Here is a 25173-nt window from a genome sequence, read left to right as displayed (position 1 = left end):
CACAAAGGTAAACATGCGGAACTTGAGTGGGCCTGGGATGGAAGCTCATCTTGCACTTCTCAGGGGAAGTGAATGGATAGACTCTTTGTAACTCTGTCTTTTTCAGCCACTAGGATTCATCTTTTGCTCTGAATCCTTACCTTTTGTCTGCTTAGGGATGAATTAGAAATCTTAATGGGGCTTTTTCATATCTAATTTATATATTTAAGTGATGCAGGCAAAACAGGCTAAAACTCTACGAGAAAGCCAGAAATCAGTGCCAGTGTTCACTTAGCAAGGCTCTGATGAGATGAAATTCTATAAGCAAGAACAGTGCATATTGAGGGAGAAATGCTGAACCCCCGGAGGGACCAACATCCTCAAGGAATGTTCAAATGGAGACGCTCAACCACAGTGGGCTTCTCTGAAGACTGATGTTTCAGAGGACATACTAAAATTCTGGTCTTTGTAATTCTGAAGCAGAGCTTCTTAAACTTTCCCATGCACAGGAATCATCTGGGGGATCGAGCTGGAATGCAGATTTTGATTCAGATTTCGGTCTTGATAAATTCTGCATTCATAACAACTCCCCGATGATGCCCATGCTGCTGGTCCGTGCAGCAATGGAGAAGCAGGTTCAGTGGTGTGTCAGGGATGGTAAATAACCTTTAGACTTTTCAATGATGGAATTTTATCGAATCAGCAAAAAAGTCAAAATACATTTTACTAAAAACACTTCTATTTAAAAATGTTTGTTTTTACATTAACATATGGTGAAACGACTCTTCAATGTGTGCTCAGTTCTATGAACTTATCACACATTCAGCTCTGTGTAACCACCATCACAATCAGGACACATAACTCCATCCCCTCGTCCCCCAGATTTCCTCCTGCTGTGCTTCTGTCATCATACTCTCCCCCACCTTAACCCCAAGCAATTGTTATAGCTTTGTCTTTTCAAGAACGTCATTTGAATGGAATCATAGCGGGTATATGCTGTTGAGATTGGCCTCTTCCACCCAGCATGATGCCTTCTGAGATTCAGCCAAGTTACTGAAAGTATTACTAGTTTTTCCTTTTATTGCTGCACAGGATTCCATTCTATGGATGTTTGATAGTTTTTAATCCATTCACACGTCATCCCCACTTTTTGGCAGTTACAAATAGAACTGTGTATGGGTGCACAGGTTTTTGCTAGAACGTTAAGTTTGCAATTCTCTAGGCTAAATACCTAGGAGTGGGATTGCTGGCTCATATGGTGGGTGTATGTTTACCTTTGTAAGTTATAACGTATGAGAGTTCCAATTGCTCTCCACCTATCTTCTCTAGCACTTGATATTGTCAATATATATATGTTTTTTAATTTGGGCCATTCTTATAAGGAGGTAGTGGTATCTCTGCATTTTTCATTTAATGTATATTTCCTTAGTGGCTAATGATGTTCAACATCTTGTAACGTGTTTATGTGATATCTGTGTATCCTCTCTGAAGTATCTGTTACAGTGTTTTACCCACCTTTTAATTAGGTTGCTTGGTTTCTTATTGTTGAGTTTTGAGAGCTCTTCATATATACTGGATACAAATCCATTGTCATATATGTGATTTGCAAATATGTTTTCTCAGTTTGTGTCTTGTCTTTTCATTCCCTTGACAGTGTCTTTTGCATAGTAAAACTTTTTGATTTTGATAAAGCCTGATTTATTAATTTTTTTCTCTTATGGATTGTGCTTTTGGTGTCATATCTAAGAATTCCTCACCTAGCTCCAAGCCACAAAAAAATTTCTCCTATGTTTTCTCTTAAAAGTTTTAAAGTTTTACATTTTATATTAGGTCTATAATCCATTTGAGTTAATTTTTGTGTAAGGTATGGGGTTTAGGTTCTTTTTTTTTTTTTTTTTGCATATTATTGTAGCTTTACAGCAGGTTTTAAATTAGATAATGTAATTCTTTCAACTTGATTCTTCATTTTAAAAAGTGCTTTAGTTACTCTGTCCTTTTGCCTTTCCATATATATTTTAGAATCAGTTTGTCTTTATAAAAAGTCCAGTTTGGATTTTTATTAGAGTTGCAGTAAATCTATAGATTAATTTTGGGAGAATTGGTTTCTGTGCCATGTTGTCTTCCAATCCGTTGACATGATAGGTCTCGCCACTTATTGAAGTTTTCTTTTATTTCATTCATCAGCATTTTGCAGTTTCTAGCAACAATATTTTGTACACATTTTATTAGATTTATACCTAAGTATTTAATTTGAGGGAGTTATTGTAAATGGTAGTATTTTTCTAATTGCAATTTCCAATTGTTCATTGGTAGCATATACTAATTTCCGTGTATTAAACTCATATCCTGCATCTTTGCTAAACTCACTTATTATTTTAGGAATTTGTTTGTGATCTGTCTCACGCGCACTTGAAAAGAATCCGTATTCTGTCATTGCTGGAGAGAGATCTATAAGTTACAGTCAGGTTTAGTTGGCTGATGGTGTTGCTCCGGTTTCCTATACCCGTGATAATTTCCTCTCTACGAAGTTCTGTTGTTTGGGATCAGATCCACACATGTGCAGCCCAGAGGCCAGCCTAGGTGCTCATGAGCAATTTTTAAGAAGTCTCTTTCATAAGGTCCACCTACCTCTGCGGTATCCCTGGTAATTTCCAACTCCCTGAACTCCCCTTCTTCAGTCCTTTGGCCAGAAACTTGGGGCTTTAGTTACCTGTTCTGCTGTGCACTTCTGGTGGCCGAAGTCACACTGGGGTAGCGTGCTGAGACGACAGAGAGAGAGGAAAGCAGCGAGGGTCCACTCCGCCTGGCAGGGCTTTGCATCTCTGCCGGTCCTGCTGCCAGTCAGTTCCATTGCTGCTGCCACACTCCCTCACCCTGGAATTTCCCGGAGATCTTAGAGAAGAGAGAAAAGGAAAACAAGTGCTTTCCCTCGTTCTCTGAGCATTAGGCATCTCCTTTCTCCCTAGAATCAGAGGACTCCCTGGAGTTCTCTCTGTCCACATTCCCACCTCTGGGATTCCCACTGCCTTAAGTCCAAACTGGGGATACCAGAATGAAAGTAGAAAACTTAGTGCCATTCAATGGTAACTGGAATTCTGGTCTTCTTCTCCAATCCAGCTGCTACTGTTTACCTCTCAGGGTCTGCAAACAGCCACACCGAGCAACCTGGCCAGGTTTTAGAGAGACGGGGTAGAGTGTGCGTCCTTCATTTTGTCTGGAACTGGAACACTCTGTTCTGTTTCAAGCCATGATCTTTATGAAGCTTTTTGAAATGTTGTAAAAAAACAAAATCACAAAATAGTTGCTCTTTTGAGGTGTTGGATATGCAAGAAGTACGCTGTTGGCATGCACGCTCAGCTGGGACGTAATGAGCCACACTAGCCGAGAGTCATGGGAGTAACTGGCATAAGCCAAAATTCTTACTGGAAAAAAAACTCCCACATTCTTCAGTTTGGATCTAGTGCTCTGAGTAACCAGAGACTTGGGAAATTAAGCGGTTGGCGCAGCAATCCGTGCTCACAACGGACAGATGTGCCTTTGTTTCAGTTGCCTTACTAGCCTTAGTTGGCCCCTTGGGCAGCACAGATGCCTCACAGACGGCACCAAGTTCAGCTGAATTCTGTGGAGGTGTTCCACGCTGCCGTTCTCTTTAAGCACTCACTCATTTCGTGATGAAAAGTTCATAACTGTCCCTGAAGCTATGGCTTTGCTGCGTCAGTGGTGACCCCTGGAAGGAAGCCCTCAGTCTCCCCGTGGGCGCACAGGCCGGTGGATGGCGTTCCCGGCCGAGTAGGTGCAGGTAGAGGCCTTACTTATCAAGGATGATCCCCGTGTTTCCAAAGGGCTTTCCAACTATCAGCATCTTCCTCGTCACATTCCTGCAAGGTAGCGTAGTTGTCCTCATCTCAGAAGCCAGGAAACCAAAGCACAGATGCTCGCAGACACATGTACTCCCTGTGAAGGAAAGGGCTGGACCCTAACAGTGAGATGCCAGGTCTCCCAGGAGGACAGAGCCAGGGAACTTGGATAAAACGCTAGTCCAAAGACAGAAGACATCTCTTTCTCTGCATTTATTGGGGCATAACTTATGTGTAATAAAATCCCCTATTTTAAGTGTACAGTTTGATAAGTTTCGGCAATTGTATGCAGCTGTGCAGCCATCACGAGAAACAGATACGGAATATTTCCACATCCCCAAAAGCGCCCCAGGCCCCTTTGTGGTCAGTCCCCTCCCCGCCTCCCAGCTGAATGCCAGAAACTTCACATGAATTCAAAATTAATAGTATCAGGGTCGTTTTGTAAGAATGCCCTCCGGTAAGCAACCATGCAAATGGGACTTCTCCCCCCTCCCCCCCCCCGAGAAGCATGTTCCGGCCTGCCAGGTCCACAGGGACCAGGGGGCAGGCCAGGTCGCTCCAGGGTGCCCCTCACTGGCCCCACAGACTTTCCCTCAATGCCTGAAGCACTGCCAAAGGGACCACTGCCACCTTCAGGCCAGCTCTTCAGGATAAAGATAATTTGGAGGCCAGGGTAGGGGTGGGGAGCATTTATTCAATCCAACAAATATTTATTGAGTAGCAGTACATGCTTTGAGATATTTAATTGTTTACTTATTTATTTTACCTATTTCTTTTTTTTTTTTTTATAGAGATAGTGGGGATTGAACCTAGGACCTTATGCGTATTAAGCACTCACTCTACCACTGAGCTATACCCTCCTCCATGCTTTAAGATATTTAAATAAAACATAAAATAGTTCCCATTTCTGGGGGGCTCACTGCAAAGTAAGTTGGATCTCTGCTATTCTGCTAGGAAAGTATGACCACTGAGCACTTTTAGGAGGTAAGAAAGTCACTCTTCTCCTCCCTAGGGGACAGTTGAGGGCAGGGGATGGGGCCTGGGCACTGAGTATGACAGCTGCCCTACTTACCAGCTGTAGGACCTTGATAAAGTCAAATTGCCACTGCTGAACCTCAACTTTCTTACCTGCAAAACAGGAAAGTAGTGCCTACCCTGCAAGATGGCTGTGACTGTGACATCCCTATGCCAGCCCTCCCTACCTCAGCCTCCCTGGGGCCAGCTCTGGACCAGACGTGACCATTGTACAAGAGGACAGAAAAAAAGACCACATTTGGGACCTTGGTTGTGTGTTAGAATCAAAGGGGGAGATTTAAAAATTCCTGATGCCCAGGCCACATCCCTGGCTGATGAGATCAGACTCCCTGGGAAGGGAGGCCTGACATCTGTTTCTTGTAAAGCTCCCCAAGTGATTCCAAGGTCAGCCAAGGTCAACAGCCATGATCCAGAAGGAAAGAGAAGTGACATGGATTTATGTCACGTCTATAGAAGGAAAGTTGGGGGAGGTTGTGATGATTCCTTACTGCGAATTACAGTATAATGTCCTGTATAATTTGAGGTTTTAGACTTACAAAAGTTATGTTCATTCAGAACTTTATAAACTGCAAAACACTTTCACATTCATGATCAAATGAAACCTTCAGAGAAAATTTAAAGATGAGGAGACTGAGACCTGGCAAATAGAAGGTGCATCAAGTTAATAGACAAATGGATCTGGTATAAGCATCTGGCTTCAAACTCCTCTCTGCTTCCTCCGTGTCCCCCCTGCCCCCGTCAGTCCCTCTGGGAGAGCTGTGACCCAGACCTTTATGCTGATTTCAGACCCAGGTGTCCAGACACCCCTTCAGTTTTTCCCCTTGGATGTTAGCGCCCATGCAACTCAAACTCTGACCAGCACTGCTGAAGGTCGCCCTCCACGGCCCTCCTCCTCTAACTGCCCACCCTTGCACAGGCACAGCCAGCAGAGCCTCCACTGACACCCCCCACCCTCATTCCCCATGTGGAGCTGACACCTGCAGAATACCTGTGAACCTGTCCACTCTTTGTTAACCTTGATCTACCACGGTCATAGTTTCTCCCTGGACATTTGCAACAGCCTGCTGACTCCTTTCCCTGCACCCACTCTCACCTCCAGCCTCAGCTTTTGACCTGTCTGCTGGACCCACTGAGGTCTGGGAGTTGGGCAGGGGTTTCTTCATGTAAAAAGAGTGAGCATTGAGTGTCTGATGTGAATAACTCCATACACAAGCGTGCACACACACACACATGCACACACACATCTCAAACCTCACACACCTCATTTTCTGTGACAAACCCCTTTAGCAAAAGGCTTGAAAACATCCAGAAGTACACAGCCTGCCTTCTGCCAGCTATACCTGTGGGGCCACGAGCAAGTTCCATCACTCCTCAAATGTCTCACCTAGAAAATGAGGGAGGAAATGACAACTCACGGGGACGTGGTGGTAACTAAAGGGACCGACAGCCTAAAATGCCTGGCACACACTACCTGCTGATAAATAGCTGAGAAGCGCTCTTCTGTGAAGAGGAAGGAAGGACAGAGGTATCTGCCAGGTGCCTGTGACATGCTAAGCTCCAGTGGGGAACTTCTGCATTCACATCCCTGTATCCTGTCAACAAACCATTGTATCCCCCTCATGAGGTTCTGTGCCTGGCTGGGGTTGCCCTCAGATAAATGGCAGGGTCTGGATCCAAACAGTCTGTACCTTCCAGAGTCCGAAGGACCGTGTTCTACGGGGGTTCGGCTGATATTTTCTTTTTCAGGGGATGAACAATCAGTACGTGCGCCGGGAGGTCTTCTGCCGGAACACCTGTCACGAGCTCAAACGCTTCTGGGAAAGGGAAATCGGCAAACAGACTCACTACCGAGAATCAGAGGAGTATCGCCTGGGAAGAAGTGCACTGAGAAAGTATGTGGCTTGTTTGTGTATTTTTTGGTGAATTAACTTTTTAAAAAATGGACTAATTTTTAGAGCAGTTTTACGTTCACAGCAAAACTGAGCAGAAAGTAGAGAGTTTTCATATCACTTTGCCACGCACAGCCTCCCCCACCAGCAACGTGCCCCACAGGAGCATACACGTGTTACAGTCTGTGAACCTACATGGACACGTCATAATCACCCTTGCTTGTCTGTTTTTTAAAGGCAAAATAGATCTCCCTAGAAGAATGCCAGGTGGGCATCCTAGAGGATGTAATTATTTTAATTTTCCATACACGCGGTCCTGCCACCATATGGTTATGGGCAGTAATTTAGAAAATTCTCCTAAGTTAACAAATGTACACTCTAATTTCTATCTTTATAAACAGAAAAACCTCTCCTCTCCCTCATCATTTCTAGCACATGAGGGTTACCCTAAATTTGGGGAGCAGGTCAGCAGACATGTCTGTGAAGAGCAATCAAGCAAAGGAGACGGTGACCAGTTCTCAGTGCTCACCTGGGTAAAGTCCCAGGCTGCCTGTGTGGATCTGGGTGGCGGGGAGGGAGACTGGTGTGCATCCCTGCTCTAGCCAAGGGAGTCGAGTGGCCAGCAGACCAGGGTTGCTGTCTCTGTGGAAACAGCAGCATCTCACCACCCTCACAGATACTGCCTCCCAGCGGCAGCAGGGAGCCACCCACAGGCCACAGGGAGGGACCGGTCCAGTTCTCTGTTCCCTCCTAGGGAACAGCTCCACCACTGACTGTTCACTAAGACCACAGCTAGTGTGTGACCCGGGAGTGACGGGGCAGGTGTGTGCTGGCCTGACGGCAGGGCCCGTGACTCCATCCTGTCAGCCCATGGCTGCTGGGCTGAGAATATGGATAACTCACAAGAGTTAAACTCACTGTTTTCCTTCCAAAACCCCATCCTCAGCCCTAGAGGGGAACCCAGCCTCTCAGCCACATTCCTGGTCAGAGGCAAGAAAAAGCAGTCTGTCCTACCTGCTGAGGTGTTGTGTTAGGGTGTCTTGTCCAGGGATTCTCAGAGAAGATGAGTTGGGCAGCCAGTCATTTCTGCAGTCCCTGCCGTCTTCCTCCCCCAGGCCAGGCCACTCAGAATGCTGCACACCAGAGGCCACGTTGAGTCCTATGTCCCTTGTGTCCCCCAGGGAGTACACAGAAGGCCTCAGGTGGAGGGAAACTGGACTGAGAAAGATGCAAAAGCCTTGCCTCCAAGAAGGGAGCAAGCCAAGAGGTGAACAAAATAGAGTCTGACATAGAAAACAAACTTACGGTTACTGAAGTGGGGAGGGGGCCAGGGAGGGATAAATTAAGAGTTTGGGAATAACAGATACAGACTACTATATATAAAATAGACAAACAACAAGAACCTCCTGTATAGCACAGGGAACTATATTCAGTATCCTATAATAACCTATAATGGAAAAGAATCTGAAAAAGAATATATCTATATCTATCTATATGTATGTATGTATAAATGAACCACTTTGCTGTACATCTGAAACTAATACAACATTGTAAAGCAACTACATTTCAATTAAGATAAATGAAGTCATATAAACACAGAAACAAAAAGCAAAATAGGCTCTGAAAACAAACTGTGTGGTTTGTTAAAACATTAAAATATATATGTGCAGTATCTGTCTGTGCACGTAACAGAAGACTGCAGGGAAGAAGCTTTCTGGCTGGTGGGAGAGCAAACCTGTAACTTATTTATCCTTCTCCTGCCTCTTCTGATTTGAACCTGGATAGTCTGGCTCCAGAGGGTCTCTGCTGTTAACCATTCCTCCATGTTGACCCTTCACAAATTGGAAAAGACAGTCCTGGTTCATTAGGTTGTTTAAGAAAATGTGCCTACAGCATCCAGCATGGTGCAGGGCTGAAGGTCAGGGCTCTCGAATGTCAGTTCCCCTCCCTCTCCCACGCTCCCACTTAATCAAGGATTGAATAGAGCAACAGCGAGATGCCAAAGGAAGAGCCCTCTGGATGAGTCAGCAAGTCTTCCTGTGCCTCAGTTTCCTCCTTGTTGTTTGCATCATAGAGAAACAGACACAAAGAGAATGTAAGAGGGATGGTGGGGAGTCACTGTCTTTAATTAGTGGGGGGGAGTTAGTTGACAGTGTTGTTCAACTATATCCTTATTGACTTCTTGTCCACTTGTTTCACTGATGGTTGAAATATGGGTATTGAGGTCTTCAACTACAGTTGTGGATTTGTCTGTTTCTCCTGACAGTCCTGTCACATTTTGTTTTGTGTATTTTGAAGCTCTGTTATTAGGTACATAAGTATTTAGGATTTTAATATCCTTTTGATGAATTAACCCCTTTATTATGTTAAAACAACCCTTTTTCTCTTGAGTAATATTCTTTGCTATGACTCTGCCTTGTCTGATGTTAGTATAACCACTCCAGCTTTCATTGATTAGGGTTAAGATGGGACATTTTTCCATTTTTTTACTTGTAACCTACTCGTGTCTTCATATTTAAAGTGAGTTTCTTGTAGGCCACATATATTTGAATATTGTCAATCTGTCAACCTTTGCATTTCAATTAGATTACTGACGTCATTAACATTAATTGGTAAGATTGGGTTTAAACCTAGCATTTTGTTATTTGTCTCCTGTTATTCTCATCTGTTCTTTATTTCCTTTCTTTTTCTGCTTTCTTTTGGATTAAATATTTTTTACGGTTCCATTTTATCTCCTCTGTTTTCTTTTTAACTAAATCTGTGTTATTTTAGTGGTTGTTTTAGGACTTATATATACATTTTTAACTTATCACAGTCTACCTTCAAGTGATTCATCATTTCCTGTAGAGGGTGAGAAGCTTACTATCGAACAGTCCCACGGTTCCCCTCCTGGCTTTTGTGCTATTGTGCAAAGTACAATTTGACTTCCATATGTGTTATAAACCCCAGATTACATCATGAACAGGTTTACTTTGAACTACTGACTAAAGAGAAAAAAGCATTACTGTGCACACGCGCATTTGCCTCTCTTGGTGCTCTTTGTTCCACTGTGCGGATTTCCACGAGGTGTCATTTTCCACCTGCTCCAAGGACTTCTTTTAACATGTCAAGTAGTGGCAGTCTGCTGGTGATGAACTCTTCCAGTTTCTGCATATCTGAAGACAACTTTATTTCACCCCTGTTCTTGAAAGGTTCTCAACTGACAGGTTTTTTTCTTTTCTCCTGTACTTTAAAGGTACTGCACGTTCAAAAGGAAGTTCAGAGATTAAGACTAGAATACCACTTGAATAGAAGTGAGACTTCATATATGTATATATTTAAATTTGCAAGTCCCCTGCATACCTTTTAAAACCTGAACGCCCACACATAACACTCGCATGTACACACATGCATACACAGGCACCTTCAGAGTAAAAAGGAAGGAAGCTTCCGTGAACCAAAAGCCATGGAGATGAATGCTCCATTTGTGTGTGTTCTGTTTCTATTTTCAGGCTCAGAGAAGAATGGAAGCAGAAACTGGAAACAAAGCTGAGACTACGGAACAATCCAGATGAGACAGAAAAGCGGGCAAGCGTTGGCCAAGAGCTTCATTGACACAAGAGGATACAAACCACTGAAGTCACTCTGCCAGGAGAAGCCAGTGCAAACCCCTGAGTCCTTTTTCTACACCAAACAGATCCCATACTATTGTTTCCCCGACCTGTGAGGGGATTTACCTGTGACTCCTTCCCCAGTGCTAAGTGGAAATTATTAGCCAAGTCAGTCCTCTCTGCATGGCGGCCAGAATATGATCCCCAATTCTCTAAAGATGTCTTTTAACATCAAAGCTCCATGCAGCATACTTTATTTCCATATAATTATCTTCTGATTTTGAAATCCCAGCATTTAAAATTCTAAGCACATCAGGAGAGATGATCTTCATTGTCATCCATTAAATATTGCATAGTAGTTGTGCTCCACATTTCTCGTAGGAAACAGCATCATGTAATCCTTTCTCCTGTTTTCTTTTTATGAGAAGAAAAATGCATCTCTTCACAGAAATAGAAATAGTGTAAACAGTCATTAAAATAAGGCTTGCAGATTAATTGGTCTAATATTTTTCTTCACATGGATTTCATCAGCTTCTTCAAAAACCACTTAATAAGATCAGGATAATTTTAATAAAACTTGGTTGCCATGCCTCCACTGGTATGTGTGCTCATTTTATTGCTTTATTTTAAATCTCCACATGCTGGCTAAAGTATATCTGGCCACTCCAACAAAGCGACTGCCACATAGATCCTGGACTTTGAAATACCATTGTCACTGCCCAGCCATCTCTCAGGTCCTCATACAGGGTAGTTGCTTCTAAAAGTGCAAACCATAATTGGGCCTGGGGCAACAGTTTCCAACCAGAACAAGGGAGTAGAAAGATGCATGTTGTAAAGTACTTGATAGTTGTAAGCAGCACCTGCAAAGCCTTATACATTCAGGGAGCAATGTTACCAAACGTAAGGGCTAAAACTATAAAACTCTTAGAAGAAAACATAGGGGGAAAGCTTTATGACATTGGATTTGGCAATGTTTTCTCGGCCATGATAACAAAATCAAAAATAGATAAATTGGACTGCAGCAAAATTTAAAACTTCTGTACATCAAAGGACATGCTCAACAGAGTGAAAAGGCAACCTGTGGAATGGGAGAAATCATTTACAAAAATATATCTGATAAGAAATTTATCCAGAATTTATAAAGAACTCCTATAACTCAATGACAAAAATAAACAACCCAATTAAAAAATGGGTAATGGACTTGAGTAGCCATTTTCAAGTAGAAATTCAATAGAAATATCCAAAGAAGACATGCAAATAGCCAGCAAGCACATGAAAATATGCTCAACATCATGAGTCATTAGGGAAATGCAATCAAAATTACAATGATACGACCTCACGCCCATAAGATGGCTACTATCAAAAAAACAGAAAATAACAAGTGTTGGTGAGGATGTGGAGAAGTTGAAACCCTGTGCACTGTTAGTGGGAACGTAAAATGGTGCAATTGCTGTGGAAAACGGTGTATCAGTTCCTTAAAAAATTGAACATAGAATTATCATATGACCCAGTAATTCCACTTCTGCGTATATACCCCAAAGAATTGAAAGCAGGATCTTGAAGCAATGTCTGCACACTCATGTTCCTGGCAGTATTATTCACAGTAGCCAAAAAGTGGAAGCAACCCAAGTGTCCATCGAAAGATGAATGAATCAACAAACTGTGGTCTATATATACAATGGAACACTGTCCTTAAAAAGGAAGGGATGTCTGACATACGCTACATGAATAAACTTGGAGGACATTACATTAAGTGGAATAAGCCAGTCACAAAGGGACAAATACTGTATGACTCCCATCAGGACTACATGGAATGGGGAAGGAGCAGTTTCTTAGAAAATGGAAAGGGTACTGAGTAGAAAATCATTAGTCCCTACAGATCCAAGGGGACTATAACCAAATGGCAAAACTCACAGGTCCTCAACAGATCTCCTTGTTGGAGCCCAGTCACGCTCCCGCACTTAACTATTCTGAGCAGCGTCTGCCCAGAGCTAAACTCAGAGGAGAAGTTTCTTTTTGGCTATTTCTCTCCAAATCTGTGGCCCCCACCACAGCCACGTTTGTACCCACAAAGCCCTGTCCTGACTCGGGTTCATAAGAGAGCATGGTGGACCCAGCAGAGTTTGCCAGGGGTCAGGTGGAACCAAGAAAGAATCCATTCTCTTCTGAGCATCTGAACAAATACAGTGGAAATCTGAGAGTTCCAGGGGCCACCACCATGACTAGAAAACAGAGAAGTCTAACTGCTAGGAAATAAGAGGGAAGCAGACAGCTGGAGAAAAACACGGGGGTGGCAAGTGTGCCCTCCAGGGTTCTCGGCAGCCTTCCACTCCCAGTTCTGGTCCTTCCTGGGGTCTGGCTTCTGGCGTTGATTTCTCTTACTCATAAAAAAAGTCACAAATAATATAGATGAAAAGGGGATTTCAGGGTCTGGATCTGGGAGTGGGGCTGTTCTTTAGAGACAGGGCCTCCCACGTCACATGTGAAGTCTGCTGGGACCAGAGGCTGCAGATGTGGGCAATGCTCTAGAGTGCCAAGCTACACCTCTAGGGGAAAGCGGCAGTCTGAGAAGTGTGGTTATGGGTTACTTACTGGGAGGAGAGCGCCCAGAGTCCGCTCATCTCAGGACCAAATTCTGCAAATGAACCACTCACAGTTCATCTCAAGGGCAGCCTAATAACCTGGGTTCTCCAGAGCAGTCCCAATTTCAAATGTGCTGCCAATATCTGATCCTGTGTGAAGAAATGTGGTCATCATAAATATACTCCAAAAATTTTTCAAAGACATCTCTCTCAGATGCACTTTTTTCAGCAAGTAAGTACTGTGCACTGCTGGAGAAAGGACCTAGTGACCAGGAGAAGCTACTGGACAGGGACACTGCTTCACAGGGACCAGGGAGCTGGTGCTGTTTGTTTTGAAGTCACAGAACAGCAGGGGAGGAAATAGCTCACTGGTAGAGTGCATGCTTAGCACTACCTGGGTTCAATCTCCAGTACCTCCAATAAAAAAAAAAAGAAAAAAGAACAGAAGTGATGAAGTCACAAAACACCTACAGTGTTGGGCTAACTTTCCATATAACACAAATATAAGAGAAGGAATTCTACCCTGCATAATTGTAGTTAGGGGCCCTTAGTCAAGTTATTTTAAGACCTGAGCTTCAGCTTCCTCATTTTATAATACAGTTAATAATAGTACCTTCCTTATAAGTAAAGTACAGTGCCTGACACATAGTCACAGGAGGCAAACAGATGGTGTAAAACAACTGAAGAGGTAGCTAAGCTTCTATGAATGATAATTTCTTAGTTACAAATGGGCTTCAAAGGCGTGCACTTAAAGGCTGTTCCTGCACTTAGACTTTCAAGATCAAGCATTCTTTCTTCTAAGATGTTTCCCAAAGGCTTTTCCATACCCACCCCCAACTTCCACCACCCCTCAAGCTCATTATCGCCATGAATGGTGCCCCATTTGCTCATGACTCAGACCCAAATCTAGTCACCCCGACTTCTCACTTTCTCTTAAACCTTCCTTCTAAGCCACTCACAGATCCTGCCAGCTCTACCCTCAAAATATCTGTTCTACCTTCTAAAGTATACAGGGTTTACACTCAGACCACTACACCCTAGTTCCAGGGTGACAGCAATTTTAACACAATTAAAATTGACCACCTTTAGACTGCCTAATTTATAAGAGAAGGTCAGTGTTTCCCATCCTTTCCAAGGTTACCTCCACTGGGCGGCTGCGACGGCTCACTCAGGGTAGGTGCAAGGGAGCGTGGGTTGTAGGTCACTCAGGAAGCTGGCTGCAAGCAGTACTTTTAAGTGGAGTGTCAAATGGAGACAGAATTCTATTCCCAGGTCACTGCTCAGTTGTTGACGGTAAGTGGTAAGATATCCATTTTTAGAGTATCTGAAAATTACCCTGAGGAGGTGGTGATTTGAGATCCCACTTCCATGGGGAAACGGTTTATGGGTGTGCTGGCCCGTGAAACAGTCTGTGAATGTCTCATCTCTGAGTATTAAAAAGGGATGCCTATCTTTTGAAATACCCAAGTGTTGCTCTTGGGGCTCTATCCTATTTCCAGGCTGAATCTGTACTGAAGAGGTTTTTATTGATCGGTATGTTTTGGTTACAAATGTTTTAGTTTAGTGTTTTTGTAAAGAGCAAGCAAAATGAAATTCTTCTCTTAGGATTGATCATAGAGTGAGCTTTTCATGCCCACCTGTATGGATGTAATTCATCATTTTAAAGGTCTAGAGGAATTCTCTTCTAGGAAAAACATGTATTTGCAGAAAGTTGTTTATTCCTGGAAAATAAGAGATGTACAGATGCAATGTAGGGTTCGTTTGGTCAAGGCCAAAAGAGCCTTAGAGGATAAATCAGGCCCTTGAAGCTCAGCTCTCAGTCCAGTCTGCCCCACTGGCTCAGTGTCCTCTCAGAGAGCCAAATCGTCCTGGTTGTGCTCCTTGGAAATGAGCAGAGACTGCTTCCTTTTCTCTAATCTATGGAAGGGTCACCAGGATAACGCATGCACTGGGTTGGAGGCCAGCTTTGGGAGAACATGAGAAATGCAATGGGAGAAGATGGTGAAAGGAAGGTTCCAGCTACACGGTCTGGCTGTGGGGAAAGGAAAGGTAGGGTAAGTTAGGGCCAAGGAGCCCGAGATCCCCTCAGCGGGCTCAGAGGCTGAATGTGAAGGCAGAAACCTTGGCCCCCTCGGCATCCCGTACAGCCCTAGGGTCTGGAACAACACTCATAATACATTGTAAGTCACAAAACTTATCTGTTGGATGAATGAATGGAGGGCTCGCATAAGGACACTGCTCTATGAGAAACTCCTCAACAACACCGCATTCACAGCAGGGCTGAGGAGACTGAATAGTTGTCACCCCAGGCTTATTTCCTCCCCGTTTTAGCAGAGAGCTAGCTCAGCTTGTCTGAATTAGCCACACAAAAGAGGTTAATGTCAGTGGCTAAGCTTCAGAGGCTTCTCCCTTTCACAAGGGCACTTCCTGACCAGGAAGATTTCAGCATCTCATAGCTGTCCAAGCGTTTCCATTCAGCCTATAAAATGAAAGGCACTACAGGGCTGAGGTGCTTCTGTGACCTTCCCACACGTGCCCAGTCCCGCTGGGCCAGGCCTGAGCCCACCTCCGGGTGTGATCTGTGGCTTCTCAGCTGGTAGTTTCTCCTTGATAAACAAAATTGTACATTTATGCCCAGATAGGATGGAGACAGGTGTCTGCATCCAACAGAACCATGGAAGATTAGGTCCTATCCTTCTCTGAGTTTCCCCAGAAATGTCTCATGGAGAAAGGCAGACCTCTGCCCCACCCCTAAGAATCTTTCTCCTTAAAGGAGCGGGGGTGGGGGGTGAGGACAGAGGAGGCTGGAGGGATCAATGCCTTGTCTCACTGATTTACTCCTGGTCTGCGGGTTTCCTGTGGTGGCAATCTTGGTGGTTTATTGACATTATTTTCACAGATTCTTAAATTCTATACTGTGTTTTCTGATGGATTCTTGAGTGAAAGGCTGAAGTAACCATACATTGATTGTCAAGGGCATAAATTATAAGCAGAATTTTAGGTGTGTAATGTGCAAAAGACATAAAAGACGGGAAGCAGTGTAGGTAGACAGACATGAAATAAGTTAATAAAGTAAGCCTGCCTTATTATGTCAGTTTATGACAGGCAACTTTAATAACTACAAAACATTGATTAAGGAAATTAAAGATGACTTAAAGAAATGGACAGATATCCCATGCTCTTGGATTGGAAGAATCAACATCGTTAAAATGATCATGCTGTCCAAAGCAATCTGCAGATTTAATGTAACCCCTATCAAATTACCCAGGAGAGTTCTCACAGAACTAGAAAAAATAATCCTAAAATTTACATAGAATCACAAAAGACCTAGACTTGCCAAAGCAATACTGAAGAAAAAGAATGAATCTGGAGGGATAACCCTCCCAGAGTTCAGACGATACTACAGAGCTACAGTAATCAAAACAGCATGGTAATGGCACAAAAACAGACATATGGATCAATGGAACATAACAGAGAGCCCAGAAATAAACCCACAGATCTACAGTCAATTAATCTTTAACAAAGGAAGCAAGAATATACAATGGAGAAAAGACAGTCTCTTCAGCAAGTGGTGTTGGGAAAACTGGACAGCTGCATATAAATCAATGAAGTTAGAACGCTTCCCTCACACCGTACACAAAAATAAACTTAAAATGGCTTGAAGACTTAAACATAAGACAAGATACTATAAACCTTCTAGAAGAAAACATAGGCAAAACATTCTCTGACATAAATCTTAGCAATGTTCTCCTAGGGCAGTCTACCCAGGCAATAGAAATAAAAGCAAAAATTAACAAATGGGACCTACTTAAACTTATCAGCTTTTGCACAGTAAAGAAACCTAAGCAAAACAGAAAGACAACCTACAGAATGGGAGAAAATACTTCCAAATGATACAACTGACAAAGGCTTAATTTCCAGAATGTATAAACACCTTATACAACTTAATAACAACAACAACAACAACAAAAAACAAACAACCCAATCCAAACATGGACAGAAGACCTAAACAAGCAATTCTTCAATGAAGACATACAAATGGCCAATAGGCACATGAAAAAATGCTCATTATCGCCAATTATCAGAGACATGCAAATCAAAACTACAAGGAGGTATCACTTCACACTGGTCAGAATGGCCATCATTCAAAAGTCCACAAATGATAAATGCTGGAGAGGGTGTGGGAAAAGGGAACCCTCTTACACTGTTGGTGGGAATGTAGTTTGGTGCAGCCACTATGGAGAACAGTATGGAGATTCCTCAAAGAGCAAAACAGACTTACCATATGATCCAGCAACCCCACTGGGCATATATCTGGAAAGAACTCTAATTTGAAAAGATACATGCACCCCAATATTCATAGCAGCACTATATGCAATAGCCAAGACATGGAAGCAAGCTAAATGTCCATCAACAGATGACTGGATAAAGAAGCTGTGGTACATTTATACAATGGAATACTACTCAGTCATGAAAAGGAATAAAATAATGCCATTTGCAGCAACATGGGTGGACCTAAAGATTGTCATTCCAAGTGAAGTAAGTCAGAAAGAGAAAGAATAATACCATGTGGCATCAGTCACATGTGAAACCTAAAAAAAGAAAAGAGAGGACACTAATGAACTCATCTGCAAAACAGAAACAGACTCGCAGACATAGTAAACAATCTAATGGTTACCGGGGAAGAGGGGTGGGAAGGGATAAATTTGGGAGTTTGAGAGTTGGAAGTGTTAACCACTGTATATAAAAATAAATAAAAAACAAATTTCTACTATATAGCACAGGGAACTATATTCAATATCTTGTAATAACCTTTAATGAAAAAGAACATGAAACGAATATATGACTGGAACATTATGCTATACACCAGAAACTGATACATCGTTAACTGACTACAATTTTTTTAAATGGTCATTTTTAACCAAATTTGAGGACTTATTCTTCTGTCTCTTCTTCTAAAAATATTTAGAGTTTTATGTTTACCTTTTAAGTATTCAATTTATCTGGTATTCATTTTTGTGAAGGTTTGTGGAGGAAGCCACAGCGTCCCTTTTTGAGAGAACTGTAAGGCGTATGGTTTGTTACCTGCCCTGAGTGAGCTGGGTGCACATGACCAGAAGGACCTAACATGTAAGACTGAAGATGGTTTGGGGCTAAAAGTCCCAGCTTTGGAGAGGCTCTCCGTGATGACGGGGGAATCTATGAGCTTAAGATCTCCCAGCAAGGAGGAAACAGAATTTTGGCTTCCCAGGAGCCTGGAAATCTGCTGGGATCTGTGCCATGCAGGGACCAGTTACAGGTTATACAAGATCAGAGACACACAGAGGCTGTGTTGAAGACTTTCCTGCGAGTCAGAGCCAGTCAACGTGAGAGATAAAGGTGGGTGAGGTGGGGCCCGCCTTGAGCTCACACTGCTCACCATGTGGAGTGACGGGAGCACGCAGGACGTGAGGGTGTCTCTGCATTATTCAGGGATGGAGAGGATGAAACTTCCCCAGCTACATTAACAAAGACAATTTAATATAAAAGCATTTACCAGTGTATGTGTTCTCTATTGCTGCTATAGCAAATTATCACAAATTAGGTGGCTTAAAACAACACAGATGCCTTATCTTTCAGTTCTGTGGGTTAGAACTCTGACACGGCTCTCACTGGGCTGTGTTCCTTTGTGGAAACTCAAGGAAAGAATCCATTTCTTTGCCTTTTCCAGCTTCTTAGAGGCTCTCACCTTCCTGTGCTCACACCTCCATCTCTCAGCCCTTCCTCTGTGGTCACATCTCACTTTGATTCTCTTCCACTTTTAAGGACCCTTGTGATTAGATTGGGCCCACCCAGATAATTTAGGATTAGCTCCCTAAACCACACATACAAAGTCCCTTTTGCCACATAAGGTGACATATTCATAGGTCCCAGGGATTAGGTCTCAGATATCTTTAGAGGACAATTATTCTGTCTACCACACCCAGCAACTGAAGAACTGAAAAGTCGAATAAGGAATGCTCAGTTACAGAAAGCAGCTTCCTCCTGCCCTGTGCTTCTGTTCCCTTGGCTGATTTGATCCTGTATCCTTCCCCTTTAATAAACTGTAACTGTGGGTATAACAGAAAAAGAAAAAAGAAAGAAAAGAGGAAAGAAAGAGAGAAAAAAGAAAGAAAGAGAGAAAAAAAAGAAAGAAAGAAAGAAAGAAAGAAAGAAAGAAAAGAAAAGAAAAGAAAGAAAGAAAGAAAGAAAGAAAGAAAGAAAGAAAGAAAGAAAGAAAGAAAGAAAGAAAGAAAGAAAGAAAGAAAGGAAGGAAGGAAGGAAGGAAGGAAGGAAGGAAGGAAGGAAGGAAGAAAGGAAGGAAGAAAGAAAGAAAGAAAGAAAGAAAGAAAGAAAGAAAGAAAGAAAGAAAGAAAGAAAGAAAGGAAGGAAGGAAGGAAGGAAGGAAGGAAGGAAGGAAGGAAGGAATGAAGAAATAAATAAAAGAGGAAGGAAGAAAGAAAAGAGGAAGGAAGGAAGGAAGGAAGCAGCTTCCTCGCCGTAGAGCTGGACGAAGACATGGAAGAGGCTAAAAATAAGAAAACATAGAAACCCATGGAAGATGGGCCCCATGAGGCAGGAACCCAGAACTCTGAGAAAGGGGTGCATCCCTCCGGCAGTCAAGGGAAGAATCCTAAATGTGCTGCTACATATCTGAACTCCTTGAACACAGTCCATCAGACAATGACGCAGCCCTCACGGTCTCTGGCAGCAAGCAGCAGCAAGCAGCAGCAAGCAGCTCTCTGGCATTCATGGGACATTTCATGCCCAGTATCACCCACAGACAACAGGTACCACTGAAAGATGAAGTGGACTCTTCAGAAATAAAAGCTGGGAAGAATAAGTAGACTGTAATTGTGGCAGTTCCCCAGAAAAGTACTACCGTTTAAATACAATATTTAATTATGAAGTGGGGAGGGGGGATAAGAAAAGTCCCACACAGGCTACAAGAGATCCCAGCCACATAACGCGCCTCCTCCTGCTTCCCCTTTTTCCCTCCCATGCCTACCTTCAGGAAGCAGGTGATGGGGCCTGTGGCTGGCAGAGTAGAGCTGGGGTTGGGAGATGCTAGCCTGGGGCTTCTCTCACCTCCTGCCTGCGCTCGCTGGATCGGGCAGTTACAGATATTGCTGATACCAAGCATGAGGACATGGTGACAACTGCTAGTGGACCCCCGGGCATGGCCACCACATTCTGACGTGCCGGAGGTGCAGGGCTGCCTGCAGAAGCCCCTTCCAAGCCCAGAGCCCAAGCTGCACTTCTTCCTGCTCTCCCCAGAAGGCATTCCGGGTCTCCTCCTCCTTCTAGGACGGCAGAACAACAGAGCCTGAGCTGCAACCTTCTTCGCACACAGCACACAGGACCCAGTTAGGGGAAGGGCTTGGCCAAGGTCATTGATGAATTCACCGAGGCCTTGGCAGCCTGGCTCCACCCCTGGTTCTTGTTCACGACAAGAGTAAAAGCCAGAGCTCAACGCCTGACCAAGCCAACCAGGAAAGCCCCGACCGCACTTGGACCTGAGCTGACCCAAACCTGACCTCGACCCTCACTCTAACCTACCTCATCCTAAACTCTCACCCTCACTTCAGTCCTAACTCCTAACCCTAACCTGACACTGATCTTGACTCTGATCTTAACCCTAATCCCTAACATTGATCTTGACCCTAACCCTGAACTTATCCCTTCCCCAGTGCCCACGGGAGGGCAGTCCCCACCATTTGCTGACCCCACAGTGGGCAGCTATCCATCTGGGAGCACCGACAGCTGAGGCCAGGTGGCCTTCACTCAGGTTCCTGCTCAGGGAGCATTTGCTTCATATACACAGCATAGCCCCTTCTCTGGGGCTGCAGGGGGCAAGGGGCTGCCCGGGCTACCCTGGCTCCCAGCACCCTCAAGGGTGGTCTGAATAAACAGCCTTTGGTCAGAGCTCTAGCTGTTCACCAGCCCCCACTTTGGATTAGCCATGGACTCAATTTCTTCAGCTCCCCCTCCTCTCTGCCCAGCAAGCACAGGCAGTCTGCTGGTGCCTTTCTGGCAGAGGAGAGCCAGCCCTTTTCACCTGAAGAGGGCTGGGATCTCATTTGATGTGTTCCAGACCATACCCCATGCAGGGAACAGGGCTGGCATCCAGGAGGCTCCTGGCAAGGCTCACTGACTGAAGGAGGGAGGCAGGACTCTCTGGCCCCTGTCTTCTTCAGGAGGATACCAGCTCCATCAACCACAACTGGGTTAACAGCTGAAGCCTGGCTACCACATCCTGCAGTGGGAGCTCAATGACCAGCAGCAGATCATTGCATGGAGACGCCTGCCAGACCAGCAACATCGCTGCCAGGTGTGGAAGGGGCCCTGGGCCAGGAGGACCAGACCTGAGCCCCTGGTGCCCTGGAGAGGTCCACCCGAGCCTCAGAGACAGAGAGGACATCTGTCTTTTCTTCCCTTTCTCCTGAGGCTTTGGCAACAACTTCCCGTCTGTTCCTGGCTCAAGTTTGACCGGGCCTCCATTTCCCTGTGGATCCCTGCCTGTCCTGGTCATGCCTGAGGGGCTTCTGTTTGCACAGATGCTACAGGCGCTGCCAGCCTTAAATGCAGACCTGCCCTGGGGACCAAGGACCTTCACAGTCTGGCCTCTCCTGAGTCAAGCTGTTTCCATTCTTGGCTCCCACTGCTATTGACGCCAGCCCAGGGAGAGGTGGTGAGCAGTGTGCCTGCAGAACAGGGGGAAGCGGGCACCCCTCTGTCACACACCAATAAGGTGATGGGGCTGGGGAAGGGGCTCTGGGGAAGAGCTGGGGAGTGAGGACGCTCCTGCCTTGGGACACAGGGCTTCACAGGAGCTGGGAATGTGAGGACAGAGCAGCCTGGGACCCAGTGGGACTGGAGGGGGACATTTCTGGGGACAGAACATCAAGGGGCAGGAGCTGGAGAGCAGGGGGTGGCAGCAGATAAGTTTGACTGTTGAGGGGGAGCAGCGGGCAGGGGAAGCCGAGGTTGAGAAGTTGCCTGAGCCTGCACACAGGGCCAGGGCTGCAGCTGGGGGCGGGGTTGGGTCACCAAGGCAAAAGTGGGTCTCCAGGGCCAGGGCTGTGAGACTCGGACACGTCTGCTCACTGAGAGGTCGTTTAATAACTCTCAGTGTCTCTGTCTTTCTCAGCCCCAAGTCCTGGCCCTCGAGGGCAGGGCAGGAGTGGTCCTTCATAGCCTGTCAGAACGCCACCTGTGGGCTGCCAACGAGCAGCGTCACCCTTGGCCTCTCTCCTCTCTGGCCCTGGTGATCCTCAAGTCCTGACTGAGGTCTACTATGAAGAATTTTACCTCTTCCTCACGATCACTGCTGAAAGCCGAGTCCTCACTCTGGAGAAGAGACAGGGACCAGAAAGATGGAGGGCAGAGGGGGCCTGAACTGGGCCCCTCCAGGCTGCTTCTGATGCCAGCCAGCTCACGGAGGTGCTGGAGTCCCTGGTTACCAACCTGACTTGCAGAGCGGACACCAGTGCTCTCACTGTGGCCGAAGGGGCTCCTGCAGCAACCGGAAGAGATCATCACTGGGGTGTGGACTCGCCTGCCTGTGGGTAGTTATTTCCATCAGCCTCCCAGAGGCACCCACACGGCAGGTGGTGACCTGGCTCCAGGTGTCTCTTCGGTAAAGAAGCACTGCCCGCAGCTGTCAGTTTGCTCACTCACTAATGGCTAATGCGAAGGTTCCTGCCAGCCCTATTGTTTTGTTGAAAGGGTTTGACCCAGCAGCCTGAGCTGCCCTGGAAATCTCCTGAGGGCCTGTCCAGAGGCCCCAGTTCAGTAGGTGCAGGAGATGCCCAGAGAGAGGGTGGGTGGAAGGGTCCTGGTCAATCTGAACTGCAGTGAGCTTCTGCTGATCCTGACGGAGGCCCAGTAGCATGTGGGGTTCTCTGGAGTGAGGCTGCAGCATCGCACCAACTCAGGGCTGCCTTCAGGCACGGCTGTTGTCACTTGTCAAGGGACAGGAACTAGCTGATAACCATTGGAGAGGGCTAACATGCTGGTGAGCTGCCCATGGGATTCTGGATATCCTCACTCTTCATTAGTTCGACTCCCTTCCAGGGACTTCCATGGGACCACCACAGGGGTCTCTGACAAAACCAGAGCCCAAGACCTTTCTGCATTCAAGCTGCCATATTTGGAGGAACCAGCCAGAGAAAGCTCTCCCCCACCCCTTCCCCTGGGGGTGGAAGCGCAGCGGGGCAGCTGAGTCTCTCAGCCCACTGCCCCACATTGTCTCTGAGGGTCTTTCGGACACTGTCCCCATCAGGCTCCTGGAGGGGATTCAGCCTTGGGCTCAGGAGGGCTGGGCTTTCTCAGAGGCCCCCACAGCCCTCCCCTCACAGGCCGAGGTTGGGGCTTCATTTATGGAAGGCACACCTAGAGCCAAGACAGGTGACCCAACGTGCTTACAGTCCAGGATGGGCCTGTCAACTGGGCCCAGCTTGTCCTCCAGAGCTACGGCCCTGCATAAATCCACCCTCTCCCCATGCTGTGCCCCTGGACCACCTCAGAACAGTCACCCTGCCAGAACACTCACATCTCCCGTTAGGGCAGGGGGAGTCCCTGCAGGTCACCAGGCCTATCAGGAGGAGAAACTGAGGCCCGGCAGGGATGAAGCCCTCCCCCCCCTCCCCCGACAAGACCCAGCTCTTTTGGTCCCACACTAGACCCACTAATTAAATAAAGTCCTCCCTGCCCCAAGGCACCTGAACCCCCATTGCCTCCCTCCCCAACTCCTGGCAGGTCCTAAACCAGAGGCGCTTGACAGTCAGAGCACAGGCCAGCCTTGTGCCCCTGCTGTCCCTCCTGCACAGAGGCCCACAGAGGTCACAGGTGTGTAATTCCCATGGCACCTGCTGGGGTGAGGCAGTTAAGGTGCGTCTCCTCCCCCCACCTCCTCAGCTTTCTCCAGCACCGCCATGATATGTGGAGCACAGGTCAGAGACCTCCAAGCCCACCCCCTCAACCGCATACCCGACGAGGGGCAGGGCTTGCCAGAGGCCACCCAGTAGGTCGGGTGGAGCTGGAGCTGTTCCTGCTTTGCAGCCCTGAGAGGCCAGATGGCCTTGGGGCAGAGTCGGGAAGGAAGAAGGTCCACAGGAGATGACTCGTGGGAAGAAGGCTCGATAAACAGAGTGGTCACTAGCAGCTTGGAGCCTCTGGCCGGGAATGGAAAAACAGAACGACATGGACTGTGACATGAGAACTTCAGTTACAGCCCAACAGACCAAAGGCAGTCTTCCAGAAGGATGCTAGAATTCAGCAACATGGATGAGAGGTCCTTTACAGACCATCTAGTCCACCATTTTACAGATGGCAACACTGAGGCCCAGAGAGGCTCAGTAACTTGGAGGCAAGGGTCAGGCAGAGGGTGGGAGGAGGGGAAACCACCAGTTCTGGGGCCACGCCCGTCACCCCCCACCCCTCATCCCAGTCAGGACAGCAGCAGCATTTCCTGAGAGAAACCTCATCTCCTCCAAGAGACACCCCCAGGACCCATCCGGCCCTCTGCCCCCTGGGCCACAGGGGCCACGCTGGGCTGCGCTTGCTCCACGAGAATTCTACGGCGGCCCCTCTCAGTTCTGCAGTTTGTCCAGAAGTCAAGCTACCAGGGCTCCTTGGAGTTCCAGCAGCCATATAAGCGGTGCAGCTTCATGTCCTTCTGGATGTGCTCGTAACAGGACTGGCGGGAGAGAGGCAAGGCTGAGGCCAGCTGGCCCCCCTGCTCCCAGCCACGGGCACAGGCCTGATACTGGGTTGCTTCCAGTTGGGCTCAGGAGTGTAGGGCCTGGACTACTATGTCTCCAACTCAGGCCTCAGCCACAGTCTGCAAGGAAATGGGGTCTTCCCTCTCCTATGGTGCTCGGGGATGCAGCCTGGAACACCCTCAGCCCCAGCGAGCTGAGAGCCGGGATGCACTGTGCCCACATCCCCACACCCAGCCCCTTTAAACAAGGGCAGGAGCAGGGGCTCTGTGAGGACCCTTCCCATGGAGACACACATGAGCTGTGAATTTGAGCTTATCCCACGACGGTGTCTGGGGCCGGAAAGGGGTCTGCCCCCGCGGCCAGGGCTTTTCTGCCTGGGCCCACCTCCTCTGCCCCTCACCTCCAGGGCCGTGAGCAGGAAGTCATACAGGCCTCCTGTGTGCATGGGGTCCATCATATCACGGATCAGGTGGATCTCAGCTCCTAGGTGCTGGATT

At 46.3% G+C, this 25173-nt stretch overlaps 2 protein-coding genes across 19 annotated transcripts in view; one reads left to right on the top strand and one right to left on the bottom strand.

Moving 5' to 3' along the window:
* Positions 1 to 696: 696 nt before the first annotated feature.
* The window catches only part of ALS2CL (ALS2 C-terminal like), a 45382-nt gene continuing 20905 nt past the window's right edge, over positions 697 to 25173 (bottom strand). For 6 of the 18 annotated variants that reach the window (XM_074345042.1, XM_074345038.1, XM_074345040.1 and 3 more), the window contains one exon: positions 697 to 25173. In XM_074345042.1, coding sequence (XP_074201143.1) covers positions 24765 to 25173 — 409 coding nt within the window. In that variant the 3' untranslated portion in view covers positions 697 to 24764. The other 12 variants (XR_012500037.1, XR_012500030.1, XR_012500039.1 and 9 more) reach the window with 12 other exon arrangements.
* FAM240A (family with sequence similarity 240 member A) lies at positions 6615 to 22236 on the top strand (the record flags this gene model as incomplete). The annotated part of the gene is made up of 4 exons (XM_010959916.2): positions 6615 to 6763; positions 10252 to 10333; positions 21187 to 21282; positions 22102 to 22236. Coding segments are annotated over 4 exons (462 nt in total), but the record flags the coding sequence as incomplete, so codon positions are not given.

This window comes from Camelus bactrianus, chromosome 17, assembly GCF_048773025.1.
Source record: "Camelus bactrianus isolate YW-2024 breed Bactrian camel chromosome 17, ASM4877302v1, whole genome shotgun sequence".
In the NCBI taxonomy this organism is placed as follows: domain Eukaryota; kingdom Metazoa; phylum Chordata; class Mammalia; order Artiodactyla; family Camelidae; genus Camelus; species Camelus bactrianus.
The sequence above is the reverse complement of the archived record's forward strand: the minus strand, read 5'-3'. Positions and strand labels throughout refer to the sequence as shown.